Below are 23,123 nucleotides of genomic sequence, written 5' to 3'. Positions count from 1 at the left end.
AAAAAATGAAAATAAAAAGATAGAGAGTGAGAGGAAGTAGAGAAGAGAAAGGAAGTAGAAGGAAAATTAGATAGAAAGTGTAGATGAAAGAATGACAGAGAAGAATAAGTAAGTAGAGTGAAAAAAGTAGATAAAGGGAAAAGTAGTAAGTCGGTAGAAACAAAAATCTAAAAAAGAAAGTAGAGAGAGAAGAAGAAGTGGAAGAGAATAAGAAGAAAAAATGTAGAAGAAAAAGAGGAAGTAGTAAAGAGAAAAAGGTAAATGTAAGAGAGAGAATGCGAGGAAGAAGAAAAGCAAGTGGAGAAAGTAGAACAAAGAAGTAGAGAAGAAAAGAAAGGCAGAGAGAAGAGAGATAAAGAAGCAAGAGAAGGTAGAGAGAAAGTAAGACATTGAAAGAGATAAGGAGAAATAAAGGAAACAATTAGAGAAAGTAGAGTGAGAAAGAGAAGAATGGTAGAAAAAGAGAACTGAAGGAAGAGAAAAGAGATAAGAGAGAAGAAAGTGGAGACAGGAAGTAAAGAAAGTAAAATGAGAAAGAAAATAAATGAAGAGAAAGTGGAAGAGGAAAAGAAATTGAAAGATAAAAGAGAGATAAGAAGAGAGAAAGTGGAGAGAGAGAGAATAAGGAATTAGAGAGAAAAAAGAAAGTGAAAAAAAGATGAAATGGAAAATAGAAGAGAGAAAAAGTAAGTGAAAAAGAGATGGAAAGAAAAATTAACGAAATAGAGGTTAGAAGAAATGAGGAAGGGAGAAGAGAGAGGAAGTGGAGGAAAAGAAGAAGGACGTAGAGAAAGAAGTAGAAGAAGGCTACTTAAGAAAAGTAAGTGAAGAAGATCAGAAGGAAAAGTGGTGAGAAAGATGAAGGAAAGAAAAAAGTATATAGGAAAGGAGTAGAGGAAGAAAAGAAGTAGAGAGAATAGAAGAAAATACAAGAAGTTAAGAAGAGAACAAGAGAAAGAAGTGAAGGCAGTGGCAGGGGAAGTAGAATGAGAGAAGAAGGAGTCAGAAGGGTCGAGAGAAGAGAAGGGATAGAAAAGTATATAAGAAAGTAAAGAAGAAAGTGGAAGTAGAAGGAAAGTCTAGAGGAAAAGTGGAAGCGGCGAGTGAAGGCTTTATGAAGGAAGGCCAAGAAGAAAGTAGACTTGAGAATATGAGAAAGTAGCCAAGAAAGTAGATGTCAAAGAAAGATATGAGAAAAGGTAACAAGTGAGGAAAGAAGGTAGAAGAAAGTGAAAAAGTATGAGAAGAGACGGAAAGGAGAAGTGGAGGAAGAAGTGAAAAGTGAAAGAGAGTATAGAAGGCTGAAAGGGAAAGGAAAGTAGAGGAAAGTGACATGTAGAGAGATAAGAGAAAATAGTGGAGAAAGTGGAGAGTGGAGAAAATCGAAAAAAAGTAGAAGAAGTAAAAAGAGTGGAGGAAGTAGAGAGAGAAATTAGAATGAGGAAAGAAAGTAATCAGATAAAGAAGAAGAAAGTAGAAGAAGTGAGTGAAATTAAAGGAATCGAAGCGAAAGAAAGTGGAGGTAAAACTCAAAAAGCGAAAAGTAGAAAAGAAAAAAGAAATGAAGAGAAAGAAAGTAGAAAGAAGTAATGAACAAAGAAAATGAAATAAAATGATAGAAAAGCAAAGATAAAGCGAGAAAAGAAGGGAGTAGAAGTGAGATAGAAAGCGAAGTAGAGATAGAGATAAAAGAAGAAGCGAAAAGAAAGTGAAAGTGAGAGTGAGATAAAAATAGAAAAAGTGGAGGAGTGAGGTAAAGAGAGGTAAAGCGAAAGGAAAGATGAGATAAAGCGAAAACAGAAAGTGAGATAAAGCGAAAGAAAGTATAGAAGGTAAAGGAATAAAAGCGAAGAAAAAAATGGAAGGTAAGTGAAGATAAAAGCGAAAAGTGAGAAGAGAGTAGTAGACAGAGAAAGAAGAGTGAAATGGGAAAGTAGAGTGGAGAGAGGTAGAGATAAAAGCGAGGGAGTGGAAAGTGAGATAAGAAAGCGAAAGAAAGTGGAAATTAGAAAGAGATAAGCGAAAAGAAGTGAAGGAGTGAGATAACAAAAGAGTAAATTGAAGATAAAAGGCGAAAAGGAAGTGGAAAGGTAAAGAGGTAAAAGAAATCAAGCGAAAGATGGAAGGAAGAAGAGAGTAGTGGATTAGGGAGAAGAGTGAATAAAGGAAAGTGGAGTGGAGGAGTGAGAGGATAAGAAGGCGAAGAGAAAGTGGAGAGGTAGAGATAAGCGAAGAAGTGAAGTAGAGATAAGCAAGAAGAGAAAGTGGAGAGAGGAGTAGAGATAAGAAGAGCGAGAAGAAGAGTGGAGGTAGAGATAAGAAAGCGAAAAGGAAGTAGAAGTGAGATAAAAGAAAGTGGAAAGTGAGAATAAAAGCCGAAAAGAAAGTGGAAGTAGGGAATAAAGGCAAAAGAAAAGTAGAAAGTGAGATAAGAAAGAAGCGAAAGAAAGTGGAAGGTAAAGGAAAGTAAATGAAGAAAATGAAGGAAGGTAAGAGATAAGGAATAAGCAGAAGTAGGGAAAGGAGATAGAGTTAGAGAAGTAGAGTGGAAGTGGAGAGGAGTAGAAGAAGTGGGCGAGAGAAGATGAATGAGGAGAAGGAGATAGGAAAAGAAGTGAAGTAGAAGAAAGAAGTCAAAGATAAGAGAATAGAGAAGGAGATAAGGAAAGGATAAGTAAAGAGAGAGAATAAGTAAAAGGAGATAGCAAAGGAAAGAAAGAAAAAATAAAGAAAAAAGAGATAGAAGAATCGAGAAGGAATAAGGAAAGGTAAAATAAAAGTAGGCATGAAAACAAGAAGTAAACGTGAAAAGAAACAAAGTAAACATCGAAAACAAAGAAGTAAGAAACCATGAAGAGAACAAAGAAGTGATAATCGAAGACAAAGATGGGCGTGAAGGAACAAAGTGGGCAATAGAGAACAGGAGTGGGCGTGGAAGACAGGAAGTGGGCGATGGAGAAGGCAAAGGAGTAGGCGTGGAAGACAGGAAGTGGTGTGGAAGACAAAGTGGAGGCAATGAAGGCAAAGTAGGCAGTGAAGACAAAGTGGGCAGTAGAAGACAAGGGAGTGAGCGTAGAGAACAGGGGAGTGGACTGGAGAAGACGGGGATTGAGCGTGAAGACAAAGTGGGCTGATAAAGACAAAGTGGGCCCAGTAGAGGAGCAAAGTGGGCAGTAGAAAACAGATTAGGCGTGAAGACAAGTACGTGAAGACAAAGGTAGGCGTAGAGGAACAAAGTGGAGCATTAGAAGACAAAGGAAGTGGAGGCGTGGAGAGCAAAAGTGACGATAGAGGAACATGAGTGGACGTGGAAGACCGAGTGAGCGATGAAGACAGGAAGTGGGCTGAAGACAAGGAAGTGGGCCGTGAAGACAAGTAGGCGTGGAAGACAAAGGAAGTGGGCGTGGAAGACAGAGAGTGGGCGTGGAAGACAAGGAAGTGGGCAATGAAGACAAGTAGGCGTGCAGAGAAACAGAAAGAGCCCAATGAAGACAAAGTAGACGTAGAAGACAAAGTAGACGTGAAAGAACAAAGTAGGCGAAAGACAAAGTAGGCAATAGAAAGAACAAAGTAGGCAATAGAACAAAGTAGGCGTGAAAACAAAGTAGACATTAGAGGAGCAAAGGGAGTGGGCAATGGAAGACACAGGAAGTGGGCGATAGAAGGCAAGTGACACAGAAGACAAAGTGGAGGCAATAGAAGAAGACAGAAGTGGGCAATGAAAGACAAAGTAGAGCGTGAAACAAAGTAGACATGAAAACAAAGTAAACGTAGAAGAACAGGAATAGGCGGTAGAAGACAAAGGAAGTGGGCATGAAAGGCAAAGTGAGCTGGAAAGACAGGGAGTGGATCGGAGAGACAGGGAGTGGACCGTAGAGACAGAGTGGGCACGGAGAGACAGGAGTGACGTGAGAGTCAGGGGAGTGGACATAGAGCTTCCCGGCTGTGTTCAAGACTGTCACTGTATTTCCATGTGTACCTTGAAGTGTTAAATTATTTATATTTTCATTGGCGAATGTATGTGAAAGTAGTTGGGATATTTGGAATAATCTAGGAACCCAGGACTGATGTAGAAGTAAAGAGACCTCTATTATTGATAAACGGAATTCTAGGAGGCTGTTCTGTTATTGTAATGTGGAGACAGTATGTATGTGCTTTAATTCTGATAATACTCCTCTCCTATAAAATAATAATGACGATAGAGGGATATTGTAATTTGATATAGATATACAGTAGATATAGAGTACATGATTATAGCTAGCATTGGAACTCCATTAAACCTGTTTTGAATTGATGTGGTTTGGTTACCTGCTATGACACCGATCCCGTCCTCGCAGTCGAAATCAGAGAACTCACTGTGAATCATTCTCTGGGACACTGGGAAGAAGAGCAAAAGAAGAAAAGAGAAAGATAGAAAGAGGAAGTGAAGAAAGGGTGAGAGGAATGTCTAGAGCCGCCTTGTCGTGACAGAATTCTGTTATCCTTTTTCACTAATCCACCACAGGTCAGTACGGGTCAGTACGGGTCAGTACGGGTCAGTACGGGTCAATACTGGTCAATACGGGTCAATACGGGTCAGTACGGGTCAGTACGGGTCAGTACGGGTCAATACTGGTCAGTACGGGTCAGTACGGGTCAATACTGGTCAATACTGGTCAGTACGGGTCAATACGGGTCAGTACGGGTCAGTACGGGTCAGTAAAGGTCAGTACGAGTCAATACAGGTCAGCACGGTTCAATGGGGGTCAGTACGAGTCAGTACGGGTCAGAACGGTCAATACGGGTCAGTACTAATCAGTACGGATCACTATGGGTCAGTACGGTTTAATATGGGTCAGTACGGGTAAATACTGGTCAATTCGGATCAGTTTAAGTTAGTACTGGTCAGTATGACTCAATACCGGTCAATACGGACCAGTACGAGTCAGTACAGGTCAATTTATTTCAGTATGGGTCAGTATGAGTCAAAACCAGTCAATACGGGTCAGTATGCGTCAGAACAGGTCAATACGGGTCAATACAAAATTAAATAAAATCAAATTGTATTTTTCACATGGCCGAATACAACAGGTGTAGAACTTACCATGAAATACTTACTTACAAGCCCTTAAAAAAAATAAGAGTTAACAAAAATATTTACTAAATAAACTAAAGTAAAAAATAAAAGAGCAACAATAAAATAACAATAACGAGGCTATATACAGGGGGTACCGGTACCGAGTCAAGGTGCGGGGGTACAGGTTAGTCAAGGTAATTGAGGTAATATTTACATGTAGGTAGAGTTAAAGTGACTATGCATTGATAATAGATAATAAACAGTGAGTAGCAGCAGTGTAAAAAAAAGGTGGAGGGGTCAATGCAAATAGTCCGGGTAGCCATTTGATTAGCTGTTCAGCAGTCTTATGGCTTGACAGTAGAAGCTGTTAAGAAGCCTTTTGACTAGACTTGGCGCTCCGGTACCGCTTGCCGTGCGGTAGCAGAGAGAACAGTCCATGACTTGGATGACTGGAGTCTTTGAACATTTTTAGGGCCTTCCTCTGACACCGCCTGGTATAGAGGTACTGGATGGCAGGAAGCTTGGCCCCAGTGATGTACTGAGCCGTACGCACTACCCTCTGTAGCGCCTTGTGGTCGGAGGCCGAGCAGTTGCCATACCAGGCTGGGATGCAACCAGTCAGGATGCTCTCGATGGTGCATCTGTATAACTTTTTGATGATCTGAGGACCCTTGCCAAACCTTTTCAGTCTCCTGAGGGGGAATAGGCATTGTCGTGCCCTCTTCATGACTGTCTTGGTGTGTTTGGACCATGATAGTTTGTTGGTGATGTGGACAGCACGGGTCAGTACGAATCAGTATGAGTCAATACAGGTCAATACGTGTCAGTATGATTCAGTAGAGGTCATTACGGGTCAGTACGGGTCAGTACGGTTCAGCACGGTTCAGCACGGGTCAGTACGAATCAGTACGGGTCAGTACAGGTAAATACGGGTCAGTAGGGGAAACTAATCTCTAATTGGGTCACAGGGACACACCTCACTGACACTGACTACATGGCCCACACAAAGCAAGAGGAAATGTGTCTCTCTCATCACAAAGTTTCGCTTGTTAATACAAGTACGGGTCAATATGGGTTAGTATGAGTCAGTACGGGTTAATACGGGTAAGTACGAAATAGTCAAACATATTTTTTTCATTAAATGTTTTAGTAATTCAGCAGACGTTCTTAACAAGAGCAAATTACAGGAGCAGTGAGGTTTAAGTGCCTTGCTCAAGTGGACATCGACAGATTTTTCACCTAGTTGGCTCGGTGATTTGAACAAGTGACCTTTCGGTTACTGGCCCATCGCTCTTAACTGCTAGTCTACCTTCTGCCCTCAATATGGGTCAGTTTGATTCAGTACGGGTCAATATGGGTCAGTACGGGTCAGTACGGGTCAATACTGGTCAGTACGGGTCAGTATTAGTCAGTAGGGGTCAAATCGGGTCAGTTCGGTTGAGTATGGGTCAGTATGGGTCAGTACGGGTCAGTACCGTTCAGTATGAGTCAGTAGGGGTCAATACGGGTCAGTACGGGTCAGTATTGGTCAGTATTGGTCAGTAAGGGTCAATATGAGTCAATACTGGTCAGTATGGTTCAGTATGAGTCAATACCGGTCAATACGGGTCAGTATGAATCAGTAGAGGTCAATACGGGACAATACTGGTCAGTATGAATCAGTAGAGGTCAATACGGGTCAATACGGGTCAGTATGAATCAGTAGAGGTCAATACGGTTCAGTATGAATCAGTAGAGGTCAATGCGGGTCAATACTGGTCAGTACGGTTCAGTATGAGTCAGTACGGGTCAGTTTTGGTCAGTAAGGCTCAGTATGAGTCAATATCGGTCAATACAGGTCAGTATGAATCAGTACAGTTCAATACAGTTCAGTACAGGTCAGTAGGATTCAGTTTGGTTCAGTACGGGTCAGAAGGGGTCAATACGGGTCAATTCGGTTCAGATCGGGTCAATAGGTGTCAGTACACGTCAGTACAGGTCAGTAATGGTCAGTAAGGGTCAGTATGAGTCAATATCGGTCAATACGGGTCAGTATGAGTCAGCACAGGTCAATACGGTTCAGTACTGGTCAGCACAGGTCAGTACGGGTCAATAATGGTCAGTACGGGTCAGTACGGGTCAATACTGGTCAGTACGTGTCAATATTAGTCAGTACGGGTCAATACGGGTCAGTACAGGTCAGTACGGGTCAGTATTGGTCAGTAAGGGTCAATTTGAGTCAATATTGGTCAATACGGGTCAGTATGAATCAGCACTGGTCAATACGGGTCAGTACGGGTCAGTATTGGTCAGTATTGGTCAATACGGGTCAGTATGAATCAGTAGAGGTCATTACAGGTCAGTATGGGTCAGTATAGGTGAGTATTGGTCAATAACGGCCAGTACGGGTCATTACGGGTCAATACTGGACAGTACGGCTCAGTATGAGTCAATACCGGTCAATACGGGTCAGTATGAATCAGTAGAGGTCAATACGGGTCAATACGGGTCAGTACGGTTCAGTATGAGTCAGTACGGGTCAATACGGGTCAATTCTGGTCAGTACGGCTCAGTACGTGCCAATACTGATCAATACGGGTCAATTCGGGTCAGTACCGGTCAATACTGGTCAGTACGGGTCAGTATTAGTCAGTACGGGTCAGTATGAATCCGTACAGGTCAATATGGATCAGTACGGTTCAGTACGATACAGTATGCTTCATTACACGTCAATACGGGTCAACACGGGACAGTATGCGTCAGTACAGTATAATACGGGTCAGTATGGGTCACTACAGGTCAACACGGCTCTGTACGAATCAGTATGGGTAAGTACGGGTAAATACCGGTCAATACGGGTCAGAACGAGTCAGTATGGGTCACTACGGGTCAGAACGGGTCAATAAGGGTCAGTATGGGTAAGTACGGGTAAACAAGGGTCAGTACGGGTCAGTATGGGTCAGTATTGGTCAGAAATGGTCTGTATTGGTCAATACCGGTCAATACGGGTCAGTATGAATCAGTACAGGTCAATACGGGTCATTACGGGTCAATACTGGTCAATACGGGTCAGTATGAATCATTACGGGTCAATACTGGTCAGTACGGGTCAGTATTAGTCAGTTAGGGTCAGTACGTGTCAATACTTGTCAGTACGGGTCAATTCGGGTCAGTACGGGTCAGTATGGGTCAATACTGGTCATTACGGGTCAGAATTAGTCAGTACGGGTCATTATGAAACAGTAAAGGTCAATACGGGTCAGTTAGGGTAAGTACTGTTCAGTATGGGTCAGTACGGGTCAATTCGGGACAGTATTAGTCAATACGGGTCAATGTTAGTCAGTACGGGTCAATACGGGTCAGTACAGGTCAGTACGTGTTAGTATTGGTCAGTAAGGGTCAGTATGCATCATTACAAGTCAATACCGGTCAATACGGGACTGTATGAATCAGTACAGGTCAATACTGGTCAGTACGGTTCAGTATGGGTCAGTACGGGTCAGTACGGGTCAGTACGGGTCAATACGGGTCAATTCGGGTCAGTACTCGGTGCCTCCCGAGTGGCGCAGTGGTCTAAGGCACTGCATCACAGTGCTGGCTCTGTCGTAGCCGGCCGCGACCGGGAGACCCATGGGGCGGCGCACAATTGGCCCAGGGTAGGGGAGGGAACTGATGTAGCTCAGTTGGTAGAGCATGGCGTTTGCAACGCCATGATTGTGGGTTCGATTCCCACGGGGGGTATGAAAACTAAAAAAAAATATGTATGCACTCACTAACTGTAAGTCGCTCTGGACGGGTCAATTCGGGTCAGTACGATGTGTGGTGCTAGAAGAGACATGGTTAGGTGTGTGGCGCTGGAAGAGACATGGGTAGGTGTGGTGCTGGTGGAGAGCTGGTTAGGTGTGTGGTGCTGGTGGAGAGATGGTTAGGTGTGTGGTGCTGGTGGAGAGATGGATAGGTGTGGTGCTGGTGGAGAGATGGTTAGGTGTGTGGGGCTGGAGGAAAGATGGTTAGGTGTGGTGTTGGTGGAGACATGGTGTGGTGTTGGTGGAGACATGGTTAGGTGTGGTGTTGGTGGAGAGATGGTTAGGTGTGGTGCTGGTGGAGACATGGTTAGGTGTGCTGCTGGTGGAGACATGGTTAGGTGTGGTGCTGGTGTACACATGGTTAGGTGTTCTGCTGGTGGAGACATGGTTAGGTGAGGTGCTGATGGAGACATGGTTAGGTGTGGTGCTGGTAGAGACATGGTTAGGTGTGGTGCTGGTGTACACATGGTTATGTGTGGTGCTGGTGGAGAGATGGTAAGGTGTGGTGCTGATGGTGACATGGTTAGGTGTGGTGCTGGTGGAGACATGGTTAGGTGTGGTGCTAGTGGAGACATGGTTAGGTGTGCTGCTGGTGGAGACATGGTTAGGTGTGGTGCTGGTGGAGACATGGTTAGGTGAGGTGCTGGTGGAGACATGGCTAAGTGTGGTGCTGGTGTACACATGGTTAGGTGTGCTGCTGGTGGAGACATGGTTAGGTGTGGTGCTGGTGGAGACATGGTTAGGTGTGCTGCTGGTGGAGACATGGTTAGGTGTGGTGCTGGTGGAGACATGGTTAGGTGTGGTAATGGTAGAGACATGGTTAGGTGTGGTGCTGGTGTACACATGGTTAGGTGTGGTGCTGGTGGAGACATGGTTAGGTGTGCTGCTGGTGGAGACATGGTTAGGTGTGGTGCTGGTGGAGACATGGTTAGGTGTGGTGCTGGTGGAGACATGGTTAGGTGTGGTGCTGGTGGAGACATGGTTAGGTGTGGTAATGGTAGAGACATGGTTAGGTGTGGTGCTGGTGTACACATGGTTAGGTGTGGTGCTGGTGGAGACATGCTTAGGTGTGGTGCTGGTGTACACATGGTTAGGTGTGGTGCTGGTGGAGACATGGTTAGGTGTGGTGCTGGTGTACACATGGTTAGGTGTGGTGCTGGTGGAGACATGGTTAGGTGTGTTGCTGGTGGTGACATGGTTAGGTGTGGTGCTGGTGGAGACATGGTTAGGTGCTGGTGGAGACATGGTTAGGTGTGGTGCTGGTGTACACATGGTTAGGTGTGGTGCTGGTGGAGACATGGTTAGGTGTGGTGCTGGTGGTGACATGGTTAGGTGTGGTGCTGGTGGAGACATGGTTAGGTGTTGGTAGAGACATGGTTAGGTGTGGTGCTGGTGGAGAGATGGTTAGGTGTGGTGTTGGTGGAGAGATGGTTAGGTGTGGTGTTGATGGAGACATGGTTAGGTGTGCTGCTGGTGGAGACATGGTTAGGTGTGGTGCTGGTGTACACATGGTTAGGTGTGGTACTGGTAGAGACATGGTTAGGTGTGGTGCTGGTGAAGAGATGGTTAGGTGTGGTGCTGGTGAAGACATGGTTAGGTGTGGTGCTGGTGGAGACATGGTTAGGTGTGGTGCTGGTGGAGACATGGTTAGGTGTGGTGCTGGTAGAGACATGGTTAGGTGTGGTGCTGGTTTACACATGGTTAGGTGTGGTGCTGGTGGAGACATGATTAGGTGTGGTGTTGGTGTACACATGGTTAGGTGTGGTGCTGGTAGATACATGGTTAGGTGTGGTGCTGGTGGAGACATGGTTAGGTGTGGTGCTGGTGGAGAGATGGTTAGGTGTGGTGCTGGTGGAGACATGGTTAGGTGTGCTACTGGTGGAGACATGGTTAGGTGTGGTGTTGGTGGAGACATGGTTAGGTGTGCTGCTGGTGGAGACATGGTTAGGTGTGCTGCTGGTGGAGACATGGTTAGGTGTGCTGCTGGTGGAGACATGGTTAGGTGTGCTGCTGGTGGAGACATGGTTAGGTGTGGTGTTGGTGGAGACATGGTTAGGTGTGGTGTTGGTGGATACATGGTTAGGTGTGGTGTTGGTGGATACATGGTTAGGTGTGGTGCTGGTGGAGACATGGTTAGGTGTGCTGCTGGTGGAGACATGGTTAGGTGTGCTGCTGGTGGAGACATGGTTAGGTGTGGTGCTGGTGGAGACATGGTTAGGTGTGGTAATGGTAGAGACATGGTTAGGTGTGGTGCTGGTGTACACATGGTTAGGTGTGGTGCTGGTGGAGACATGGTTAGGTGTGCTGCTGGTGGAGACATGGTTAGGTGTGGTGCTGGTGGAGACATGGTTAGGTGTGGTGCTGGTGTACACATGGTTAGGTGTGGTGCTGGTGGAGACATGCTTAGGTGTGGTGCTGGTGTACACATGGTTAGGTGTGGTGCTGGTGGAGACATGGTTAGGTGTGGTGCTGGTGTACACATGGTTAGGTGTGGTGCTGGTGGAGACATGGTTAGGTTTGTTGCTGGTGGTGACATGGTTAGGTGTGGTGCTGGTGGAGACATGGTTAGGTGCTGGTGGAGACATGGTTAGGTGTGGTGCTGGTGTACACATGGTTAGGTGTGGTGCTGGTAGAGACATGGTTAGGTGTGGTGCTGGTGGTGACATGGTTAGGTGTGGTGCTGGTGGAGACATGGTTAGGTGTTGGTAGAGACATGGTTAGGTGTGGTGCTGGTGGAGAGATGGTTAGGTGTGGTGTTGGTGGAGAGATGGTTAGGTGTGGTGTTGATGGAGACATGGTTAGGTGTGCTGCTGGTGGAGACATGGTTAGGTGTGGTGCTGGTGTACACATGGTTAGGTGTGGTGCTGGTAGAGACATGGTTAGGTGTGGTGCTGGTGAAGAGATGGTTAGGTGTGGTGCTGGTGGAGACATGGTTAGGTGTGGTGCTGGTGGAGACATGGTTAGGTGTGGTGCTGGTAGAGACATGGTTAGGTGTGGTGCTGGTTTACACATGGTTAGGTGTGGTGCTGGTGGAGACATGATTAGGTGTGGTGTTGGTGTACACATGGTTAGGTGTGGTGCTGGTAGATACATGGTTAGGTGTGGTGCTGGTGGAGACATGGTTAGGTGTGGTGCTGGTGGAGAGATGGTTAGGTGTGGTGCTGGTGGAGACATGGTTAGGTGTGCTGCTGGTGGAGAGATGGTTAGGTGTGGTGCTGGTGGAGACATGGTTAGGTGTGCTGCTGGTGGAGACATGGTTAGGTGTGGTGCTGGTGGAGACATGGTTAGGTGTGTTGCTGGTGGTGACATGGTTAGGTGTGGTGCTGGTGGAGACATGGTTAGGTGCTGGTGGAGACATGGTTAGGTGTGGTGCTGGTGTACACATGGTTAGGTGTGGTGCTGGTAGAGACATGGTTAGGTGTGGTGCTGGTGGTGACATGGTTAGGTGTGGTGCTGGTGGAGACATGGTTAGGTGTTGGTAGAGACATGGTTAGGTGTGGTGCTGGTGGAGAGATGGTTAGGTGTGGTGTTGGTGGAGAGATGGTTAGGTGTGGTGTTGATGGAGACATGGTTAGGTGTGCTGCTGGTGGAGACATGGTTAGGTGTGGTGCTGGTGTACACATGGTTAGGTGTGGTGCTGGTAGAGACATGGTTAGGTGTGGTGCTGGTGAAGAGATGGTTAGGTGTGGTGCTGGTGAAGACATGGTTAGGTGTGGTGCTGGTGGAGACATGGTTAGGTGTGGTGCTGGTGGAGACATGGTTAGGTGTGGTGCTGGTAGAGACATGGTTAGGTGTGGTGCTGGTTTACACATGGTTAGGTGTGGTGCTGGTGGAGACATGATTAGGTGTGGTGTTGGTGTACACATGGTTAGGTGTGGTGCTGGTAGATACATGGTTAGGTGTGGTGCTGGTGGAGACATGGTTAGGTGTGGTGCTGGTGGAGAGATGGTTAGGTGTGCTGCTGGTGGAGACATGGTTAGGTGTGCTGCTGGTGGAGACATGGTTAGGTGTGGTGCTGGTGTACACATGGTTAGGTGTGCTGCTGGTGGAGACATGGTTAGGTGTGCTACTGGTGGAGACATGGTTAGGTGTGGTGTTGGTGGAGACATGGTTAGGTGTGCTGCTGGTGGAGACATGGTTACGTGTGCTGCTGGTGGAGACATGGTTAGGTGTGGTGCTGGTGTACACATGGTTAGGTGTGCTGCTGGTGGAGACATGGTTAGGTGTGCTGCTGGTGGAAACATGGTTAGGTGTGGTGTTGGTGGAGACATGGTTAGGTGTGGTGTTGGTGGAGACATGGTTAGGTGTGGTGTTGGTGGATACATGGTTAGGTGTGGTGTTGGTGGAGACATGGTTAGGTGTGGTGCTGGTGGAGACATGGTTAGGTGTGGTGCTGGTGGAGACATGGTTAGGTGTGCTGCTGGTGGAGAGATGGTTAGGTGTGGTGCTGGTGGAGACATGGTTAGGTGTGCTGCTGGTGGAGACATGGTTAGGTGTGGTGTTGGTGGAGAGATGGTTAGGTGTGGTGCTGGTGGAGACATGGTTAGGTGTGGTGTTGGTGGAGACATGGTTAGGTGTGCTGCTGGTGGAGACATGGTTAGGTGTGCTGCTGGTGGAGACATGGTTAGGTGTGGTGTTGGTGGAGACATGGTTAGGTGTGGTGTTGGTGGAGACATGGTTAGGTGTGGTGTTGGTGGAGACATGGTTAGGTGTGGTGCTGGTGGAGACATGGTTAGGTGTGCTGCTTGTGTACACATGGTTAGGTGTGGTGCTGGTGGAGACATGGTTAGGTGTGCTGCTGGTGGAGACATGGTTAGGTGTGGTGTTGGTGGAGACATGGTTAGGTGTGGTGCTGGTGTAAACATGGTTAGGTGTGGTGCTGGTGGAGACATGGTTAGGTGTGCTGCTGGTGGAGACATGGTTAGGTGTGGTGTTGGTGGAGACATGGTTAGGTGTGGTGTTGGTGGAGACATGGTTAGGTGTGGTGTTGGTGGAGACATGGTTAGGTGTGGTGCTGGTGGAGACATGGTTAGGTGTGGTGCTGGTGGAGGCATGGTTAGGTGTGCTGCTGGTGGAGACATGGTTAGGTGTGGTGTTGGTGGAGACATGGTTAGGTGTGGTGTTGGTGGAGACATGGTTAGGTGTGGTGTTGGTGGAGACATGGTTAGGTGTGCTGCTGGTGGAGACATGGTTAGGTGTGCTGTTGGTGGAGACATGGTTAGGTGTGGTGTTGGTGGAGACATGGTTAGGTGTGGTGCTGGTGTAAACATGGTTAGGTGTGCTGCTGGTGGAGACATGGTTAGGTGTGCTGCTGGTGGAGACATGGTTAGGTGTGGTGTTGGTGGAGACATGGTTAGGTGTGGTGTTGGTGGAGACATGGTTAGGTGTGGTGTTGGTGGAGACATGGTTAGGTGTGGTGCTGGTGGAGACATGGTTAGGTGTGCTGCTGGTGGAGACATGGTTAGGTGTGGTGCTGGTGGAGACATGGTTAGGTGTGGTGCGGGTGGAGACATGGTTAGGTGTGCTGCTGGTGGAGACATGGTTAGGTGTGGTGCTGGTGGAGACATGGTTAGGTGTGCTGCTGGTGGAGACATGGTTAGGTGTGGTGCTGGTGGAGACATGGTTAGGTGTGCTGCTGGTGGAGACATGGTTAGGTGTGCTGCTGGTGGAGACATGGTTAGGTGTGGTGCTGGTGGAGACATGGTTAGGTGTGTGATGGGACTGGGACCTACTCTGTAACCTCCTAGAGGGGCTCTCTCCCTGCAGTAGTTTCCTCTGCATGTAGGGTGAGGGGTTGGGCATTGGCATGAAGGATATATCGTGGGTCTGCAACTTGTACCAGTGGGCTGTGTCGTCCATCAGGGCTGTCTCCAGTTCTATGAGGATCTGACAACACAACACATTTATTCACTGACTTAGCAGAAGGAATAACAGATCATGTAAACATGTGATCCAAACAGAAACATTGGGCTGATGCTCTCTTCTGTCAAAGATCAAAGTTCAAGGGTTACAATTATCAAATTGCAGAAGGAGAGCAAACAAATTCCAAATACAACATCTAACCCTAAATCTAAATCTACAAAGACTATTTCTGTATCATTTGTAAAAGTGAGAACAATCTGTACATCCCAGTGTAGCTACTTGAATCATGATCAGATGATGTATTGTTTCTGATGTATGTCATGTTACATTATGTTACATTATGTTATCTGTTGTGTTATGATAACTTATGTTATGTTACATTATGTTACATTATGTTATGTTGTGTTACATGATGTTATGTTACATTATGTTATGTTATATTTTTTTATTTTTTTTATTTCACCTTTATTTAACCAGGTAAGCCAGTTGAGAACAAGTTCTCATTTACAACTGCGACCTGGCCAAGATAAAGCAAAGCAGTGCGATAAAAACAACACAGAGTTACATATGAGGTAAAACAAAACATAAAGTCAAAAATACAACAGAAAAAATATATACAGTGTGTGCAAATGTAGTAAGTTATGGAGGTAAGGCAATAAATAGGCTATAGTGCAAAATAATTACAATTAGTATTAACACTGGAACGATAGAGATGATGTGCAAATAGAGATACTGGGGTGCAAATGAGCAAAATAAATAACAATATGGGGATGAGGTAGTTTGGTGGGCTAATTTCAGGTGGGCTGTGTACAGGTGCAGTGATCGGTAAGGTGCTCTGACAACTGATGCTTAAAGTTAGTGAGGGAGATAAGAGTCTCCAGCTTCAGAGATTTTTGCAATTTGTTCCAGTCATTGGCAACAGAGAACTGGAAGGAATGGCGGCCAAAGGAGGTGTTGGCTTTGGGGATGACCAGTGAGATATACCTGCTGGAGCGCATACTACGGGTGGGTGTTGCTATGGTGACCAATGAGCTAAGATAAGGCGGGGATTTGCCTAGCAGTGATTTATAGATGGCCTGGAGCCAGTGGGTTTGGCGACGAATATGTAGTGAGGACCAGCCAACAAGAGCGTACAGGTCACAATGGTGGGTAGTATATGGGGCTTTGGTGACAAAACGGATGGCACTGTGTTAGACTACATCCAATTTGCTGAGTAGAGTGTTGGAGGCTATTTTGTAAATGACATCGCCGAAGTCAAGGATCGGTAGGATAGTCAATTTTACGAGGGCATGTTTGGCAGAATGAGTGAAGGAGGCTTTGTTGCGAAATAGGAAGCCGATTCTAGATTTAACTTTGGATTGGCGATGCTTAATGTGAGTCTGGAAGGAGAGTTTACAGTCTAACCAGACACCTAGGTATTTGTAGTTGTCCACATACTTTAAGTCAGACCCACCGAGAGTAGTGATTCTAGTCGGGCGGGCGGGTGCAAGCAGCGTTCGATTGAAGAGCATGCATTTAGTTTTGCCAGCGTTTAAGAGCAGTTGGAGGCTACTGAAGGAGTGTTGTATGGCATTGAAGCTCGTTTGGAGGTTTGTTAACACAGTGTCCAATGAAGGGCCAGATGTATACAAAATGGTGTCGTCTGCGTAGAGGTGGATCTGAGAGTCACCAGCAGCAAGAGCGACATCATTGATATATACGGAGAAAAGAGTCGGCCCGAGAATTGAACCCTGTGGCACCCCCATAGAGACTGCCAGAGGTCCAGACAACAGGCCCTCCGATTTGACACATTGAACTCTATCTGAGAAGTAGTTGGTGAACCAGGCGAGGCAGTCATTTGAGATATTATGTTGTGTTATGCAACATTATGTTATTGTGTAATGTTTCTTACCCCTCCCATGAATTCACTCTCTTCCTCTCTGACCCTGGCCTGGTCCCACAAAGTGATCTCCAGCATGCGCTCTCTAAACTCCCTCCAGTGGACCGGCATGTACATGAACGTCTGGTTCCATTTAGGCTCCATGGATTTCTTCACCGTTTTCGTTCTCCTTTTGCTTTTGTCACTAGAAGGAAGGATACCATATCATTTACAACTACAGTTTATGGCAGTAATATAACCATGGTATAAGACAATAAAACAACCATGGTATAAGACAATAAAACAACCATGGTATAAGACAATAAAACAACCATGGTATAAGACAATAAAACAACCATGGTATAAGACAATAAAACAACCATGGTATAAGACAATAAAACAACCATGCTATAAGACAATAAAACAACCATGGTATAAGACAATAAAACAACCATGGTATAAGACAATAAAACAACCATGCTATAAGACAATAAAACAACCATGGTATAAGACAATAAAACAACCATGGTATAAGACAATAAAACAACCATGGTATAAGACAATAAAACAACCATGGTACAGTGGGGAGAACAAGTATTTGATACACTGCCGATTTTGCAGGTTTTCCTACTTACAAAGCATGTAGAGGTCTGTAATTTTTATCATAGGTACACTTCAACTGTGAGAGACGGAATCTAAAACAACAATCCAGAAAATCACATTGTATGATTTTTAAGTAATTAATTTGCATTTTATTGCATGACATAAGTATTTGATCACCTACCAACCAGTAAGAATTCCGGCTCTCACAGACCTGTTAGTTTTCTTTAAGAAGCCCTCCTGTTCTCCACTCATTACCTGTATTAACTGCACCTGTTTGAACTCGTTACCTGTATAAAACACACCTGTCCACACACTCAATCAAACAGACTCCAACCTCTCCACAATGGCCAAGACCAGAGAGCTGTGTAAGGACATCAGGGATAAAATTGTAGACCTGCACAAGGCTGGGATGGGCTTCAGGACAATAGGCAAGCAGCTTGGTGAGAAGGCAACAACTGTTGATGCAATTATTAGAAAATGGAAGAAGTTCAAGATGACGGTCAAACACCCTCGGTCTGGGGCTCCATGCAAGATTTCACCTCGTGGGGCATCAATGACCATGAGGAAGGTGAGGGATCAGCCCAGAACTACACGGCAGGACCTGGTCAATGACCTAAAGAGAGCTGGGACCACAGTCTCAAAGAAAACCATTAGTAACACACTACGCCGTCATGGATTAAAATCCTGCAGCGCACGCAAGGGTCCCCCCTGCTCAAGCCAGCGCATGTCCAGGCCCGTCTGAAGTTTGCCAATGACCATCTGGATGATCCAGAGGAGGAATGGGAGAAGGTCATGTGGTCTGATGAGACAAAAATAGAGCTTTTTGGTCTAAACTCCACTCGCCGTGTTTGGAGGAAGAAGAAGGAAGAGTACAAACCCAAGAACACCATCCCAACCATGAAGCATGGAGGTGGAAACATCATTATTTAGGGATGCTTTTCTGCAGAGGGGACAGGACGACTGCACCGTATTGAGGGGAGGATGGAATGGGCCATGTATCGCGAGATCTTGGCCAACAACCTCCTTCCCTCAGTAAGAGCATTGAAGATGGGTCGTGGCTGGGTCTTCCAGCATGACAACGACCCGAAACACACAGCCAGGGCAACTAAGGAGTGGCTCCGTAAGAAGCATCTCAAGGTCCTGGAGTGGCCTAGCCAGTCTCCAGACCTGAACCCAATAGAACGTCTTTGGAGGGAGCTGAAAGTCCGTATTGCCAAGCGACAGCCCCGAAACCTGAAGGATCTGGAGAAGGTCTGTATGGAGGAGTGGGCCAAAATCCCTGCTGCAGTCTCTGCAAACCTGGTCAAGACCTACAGGAAACGTATGATCTCTGTAATTGCAAACAAAGGTTTCTGTACCAAATATTAAGTTCTGCTTTTCTAATGTATCAAATACTTATGTCATGCAATAAAATGCAAATTAATTACTTAAAAATCATACAATGTGATTTTCTGGATTTTTGTTTTAGATTCCGTCTCTCACAGTTGAAGTGTACCTATGATAAAATTTACAGACCTCTACATGCTTTGTAAGTAGGAAAACCTGCAAAATCGGCAGTGTATCAAATACTTGTTCTCCCCACTGTATAAGACAATAAAACAACCATGGTATAAGACAATAAAATAACCATGGTATAAGACAATAAAACAACCATGGTATAAGACAATAAAACAACCATGGTATAAGACAATAAAACAACCATGGTATAAGACAATAAAACAACCATGGTATAAGACAATAAAACAACCATGGTATAAGACAATAAAACAACCATGGTATAAGACAATAAAACAACCATGGTATAAGACAATAAAACAACCATGGTATAAGACAATAAAACAACCATGGTATAAGACAATAAAACAACCATGGTGTAAGACAATAAAACAACCATGGTATAAGACAATAAAACAACCATGGTATAAGACAATAAAACAACCATGGTATAAGACAATAAAACAACCATGGTATAAGACAATAAAACAACCATGGTATAAGACAATAAAACAACCATGGTATAAGACAATAAAACAAACATGGTATAAGACAATAAAACAACCATGGTATAAGACAATAAAACAACCATGGTATAAGACAATAAAACAACCATGGTATAAGACAATAAAACAACCATGGTATAAGACAATAAAACAACCATGGTATAAGACAATAAAACAACCATGGTATAAGACAATAAAACAACCATGGTATAAGACAATAAAACAACCATGGTATAAGACAATAAAACAACCATGGTATAAGACAATAAAACAACCATGGTGTAAGACAATAAAACAACCATGGTGTAAGACAATAAAACAACCATGGTATAAGACAATAAAACAACCATGGTATAAGACAATAAAACAACCATGGTATAAGACAATAAAACAACCATGGTATAAGACAATAAAACAACCATGGTATAAGACAATAAAACAACCATGGTATAAGACAATAAAACAAACATGGTATAAGACAATAAAACAACCATGGTATAAGACAATAAAACAACCATGGTATAAGACAATAAAACAACCATGGTATAAGACAATAAAACAACCATGGTATAAGACAATAAAACAACCATGATATAAGACAATAAAACAACCATGGTATAAGACAATAAAACAACCATGGTATAAGACAATAAAACAACCATGGTATAAGACAATAAAACAACCATGGTATAAGACAATAAAACAACCATGGTATAAGACAATAAAACAACCATGGTATAAGACAATAAAACAACCATGGTATAAGACAATAAAACAACCATGGTATAAGACAATAAAACAACCATGGTATAAGACAATAAAACAACCATGGTATAAGACAATAAAACAACCATGGTATAAGACAGAACATGGAATGTTGTTGATTCCTACCTTCTGTCTGGGAGGAAGTATATTTTAACATATGGATTCCTGGGCCGGCCGTCTGCCCTAGAAGGAAAGTCTTTAGCTCCCAGGATTGTGACGATGAGCTGGTGACCCACCTTGTCGTACCACAGTTTGACCTGGAAGGAGAGCAGAGTGGTGTTACTATGATCTGATGAACTCTGATGTGTTGGAAGGGTCTAACATTAACACAGAGCATTTAGCAGCCTAGCATTACAGCACAGCACTGGTCTCTTTTAGGAAAAGTTTATTAGAAGCCAACATCAAGGCACAGATTGGGTTAGGGTTAGGGTTAGGGTTAGGGTTAGGGTTGGGGTTAGGGTTAAGGTTAGGGTTATACTAGGGTTAGGGTTAGGGTTAGGGTTAGGGTTAGGGTTGGGGTTGGGGTTGGGGTTAGGGTTGGGGTTAGGGTTATACTAGGGTTAGGGTTAGGGTTAGGGTTTCAATGACTGACAGGCAGAATAAGCAGTTCACTATAGTTGATGTTTTCTTGGCAAACAAAAAAGAAATGATGAAAAACAATTCAAAATGCTTGACCCAGATTTCAAACTTATAAGAAAACGCTTTGAAAATATTTAAAACTCAAAAGAAAATGTTTTGAAAGTCTCCGTTGCTGCTTTTTTGCAAAACAAATTATGGTCAAGCAAAACAATTAGCCAAGATGGAAAACTCTAGCTGTCCAACCCAGAGTAACCCTAACCCTAACCCTAACCCTAACCCTAACCCTAACCCAACCCAGAGTAACCCTAACCCTAACCCTAACCCTAACCCAACCCAGAGTAACCCTAACCCTAACCCTAACCCAACCCAGAGTAACCCTAACCCTAACCCTAACCCAACCCAGAGTAACCCTAACACTAACACTAAAACTAACCCTAACCTTAACCCTAACCCTAACCCTAACCCTAACCCAGAGTAACCCTAACCCTAACCCTAACCCAACCCAGAGTAACCCTAACCCAACCCAGAGTAACCCTAACCTAACCCTAACCCTAACCCAACCCAGAGTAACCCTAACCCTTACAATTTATTGCAGCAAACTTCCTGCAAGTGTGTGGCAAATTTGCTGCAAACTAAATAGTCTGCCACAAAATGTTGTTGAAGTTTGCAAATGTTTGCCACTAGTGGTGAATCTGCGGCAAACCTTTGGCAACAATAATATTTATTGCCATTAGTGGCAAACAGTTTGCCAGAGGTTTTTTTTCTGGCAGACAATTCTCTCAAGATTCTATTTGAATCTGCGGCAAACCTGTGGCAGCAACATTTATTGCCACTAGTGTCAAACAGTTTACCAGAAGACGTTCCAAGACCAGTAACCTTTGATGTGTGTGTGTGTTGTCACCTAAGATAGCTGAAGTGTGTCAGTGAATGTGAATATATATTGATTGATCTATTGATTAGCTCTGTCTGATAGATCTGGTGTTTTTATTTTATCCAACCTTTATTTATACTGGTTTTTCTCATTGAGATCAAATCTATTTTTCAAGAGAGACCAACAGCAGCAAAGTTTCAGACAAAACTATTTACACACACTAACACAACATTGAACAAAACTATAGACACACATACAGTACAACAATTACATATTACGTAAAGAAACACAAATGTCATAACTAATACCACTTAAGAGAGACAGTGTCACACACACGCATGCTTTGTATTTCTCCGATTGCAATCTGAGTGGCACATCAAGTGAATAATATGAAACAATTCTAATAATCAATCCTATTTTATGAAATTGTATCTTGTGAAATAATACATATTTAGACAATAGGTGTTCGTTTCAATGTGCTATTAATTTTTATAATATATTCTTGTACATTCTCTGACGTGATGTACAGTGCCTTTGGAAAGTATTCAGACCCCTTGACTTTTTACAGATTTTGTTACGTTACAGCCTTATTCTAAAATGGAATTAAAAAAATAAGAATCCTCATTAATCTACACATAATACCCCATAATGACAAAGCAAAAACAGGTTTGTAGAACATTTTGCAATTAAAATAAATAAAAATAAATGAAATAATACATTTGCATAAGTATTCAGACACTTTACTCAGTACTTTGTTGAAGCACCTTTGGCAGCGATTACAGCCTCGAGTCTTCTTGGGTATGACGCTACAAGCTTGGCACACCTGTATTTGGGGAGTTTCTCCCATTCTTCTCTGCAGATCCTCTCAAGCTCTGTCAGGTTGGATGGGGAGCGTCGCTGCACAGCTATTTTCAGGTCTCTCCAGAGATGTTCAATCAGGTTCAAGTCCGGGCTCTGGCTGGGCCACTCAAGGACATTCAGAGACTTGTCCTGAAGCCACTCCTGCTTTGTCTTGGCTGTGTGCTTAGGGTCGTTGTCCTGTTGGAAGGTGAACCTTCGCCCCAGTCGGAGCTCTGGAGCAGGATTTCATCAAGGAGCTCTCTGTAATTTGCTCCGTTCATCTTTGCCTCGATCCTGACTTGTCTCGCAGTCCCTGATGCTGAAAAACATCCCCACAGCATGATACTGCCACCACCATGCTTCACCGTAGGGATGGTGCCAGGTTTCCTCCAGACGTGACGCTTGATATTCAGGCCAAAGAGTTCAATATTGGGATCATTAAACCAGAGAATCTTGTTTCTCATGGTCTGAGAGTCCTTTAGGTGCCTTTTGGCAAACTCCAAGCGTGCTGTCATGTGCCTTTTACTGAGGAGTGGCTTCCGTCTGGCCACTCTACCTTAAAAGCCTGATTGGTGGAGTGCTGCAGAGATGGTTGTCCTTCTGAAAGATTCTCCCATCTCCACAGAGGAACTCTGGAGCTCTGTCAGAGTGACTATCAGGTTCTTGGTCACCTCCTTGACCAAGGCCCTTCCCCCCGATTGCTCAGTTTGGCTGGGTGGCCAGCTCTAGGAAGAGCCTTGGTGGTTCCAAACTTTTCCATTTGAGAATAATGGAGGCCAATGTGTTCTTGGGGACCTTCAATGCTGCAGACATTTTTTGTACCCTTCCCCAGATCAGTGCTTCGACACAATCCTGTCTCGGTGCTCTACGGACAATTCCATCGACCTCATGGCTTGGTTTTTGC

The 23,123-nt window shown here is 44.5% G+C and overlaps 1 protein-coding gene across 1 annotated transcript in view; it reads right to left on the bottom strand.

The window, feature by feature from the left end:
• Positions 1-4,280: 4,280 nt before the first annotated feature.
• Positions 4,281-23,123, bottom strand: part of LOC123484084 (regulating synaptic membrane exocytosis protein 2-like) — a gene marked incomplete at its 3' end in the record, with an annotated part of 105,919 nt that continues 87,076 nt past the window's right edge. The window contains exons 8-11 of the mRNA XM_045214033.1: positions 20,056-20,186; positions 16,595-16,766; positions 14,574-14,727; positions 4,281-4,377 (exon numbers count right to left, since the gene is read on the bottom strand). Coding sequence (XP_045069968.1) covers positions 4,281-4,377; positions 14,574-14,727; positions 16,595-16,766; positions 20,056-20,186 — 554 coding nt within the window. The remainder of the gene's footprint in view (positions 4,378-14,573; positions 14,728-16,594; positions 16,767-20,055; positions 20,187-23,123) is intronic.

This window comes from Coregonus clupeaformis, unplaced genomic scaffold (assembly GCF_020615455.1).
Source record: "Coregonus clupeaformis isolate EN_2021a unplaced genomic scaffold, ASM2061545v1 scaf0187, whole genome shotgun sequence".
Taxonomy (NCBI): Eukaryota; Metazoa; Chordata; class Actinopteri; order Salmoniformes; family Salmonidae; genus Coregonus; species Coregonus clupeaformis.
The sequence above is the reverse complement of the archived record's forward strand: the minus strand, read 5'-3'. Positions and strand labels throughout refer to the sequence as shown.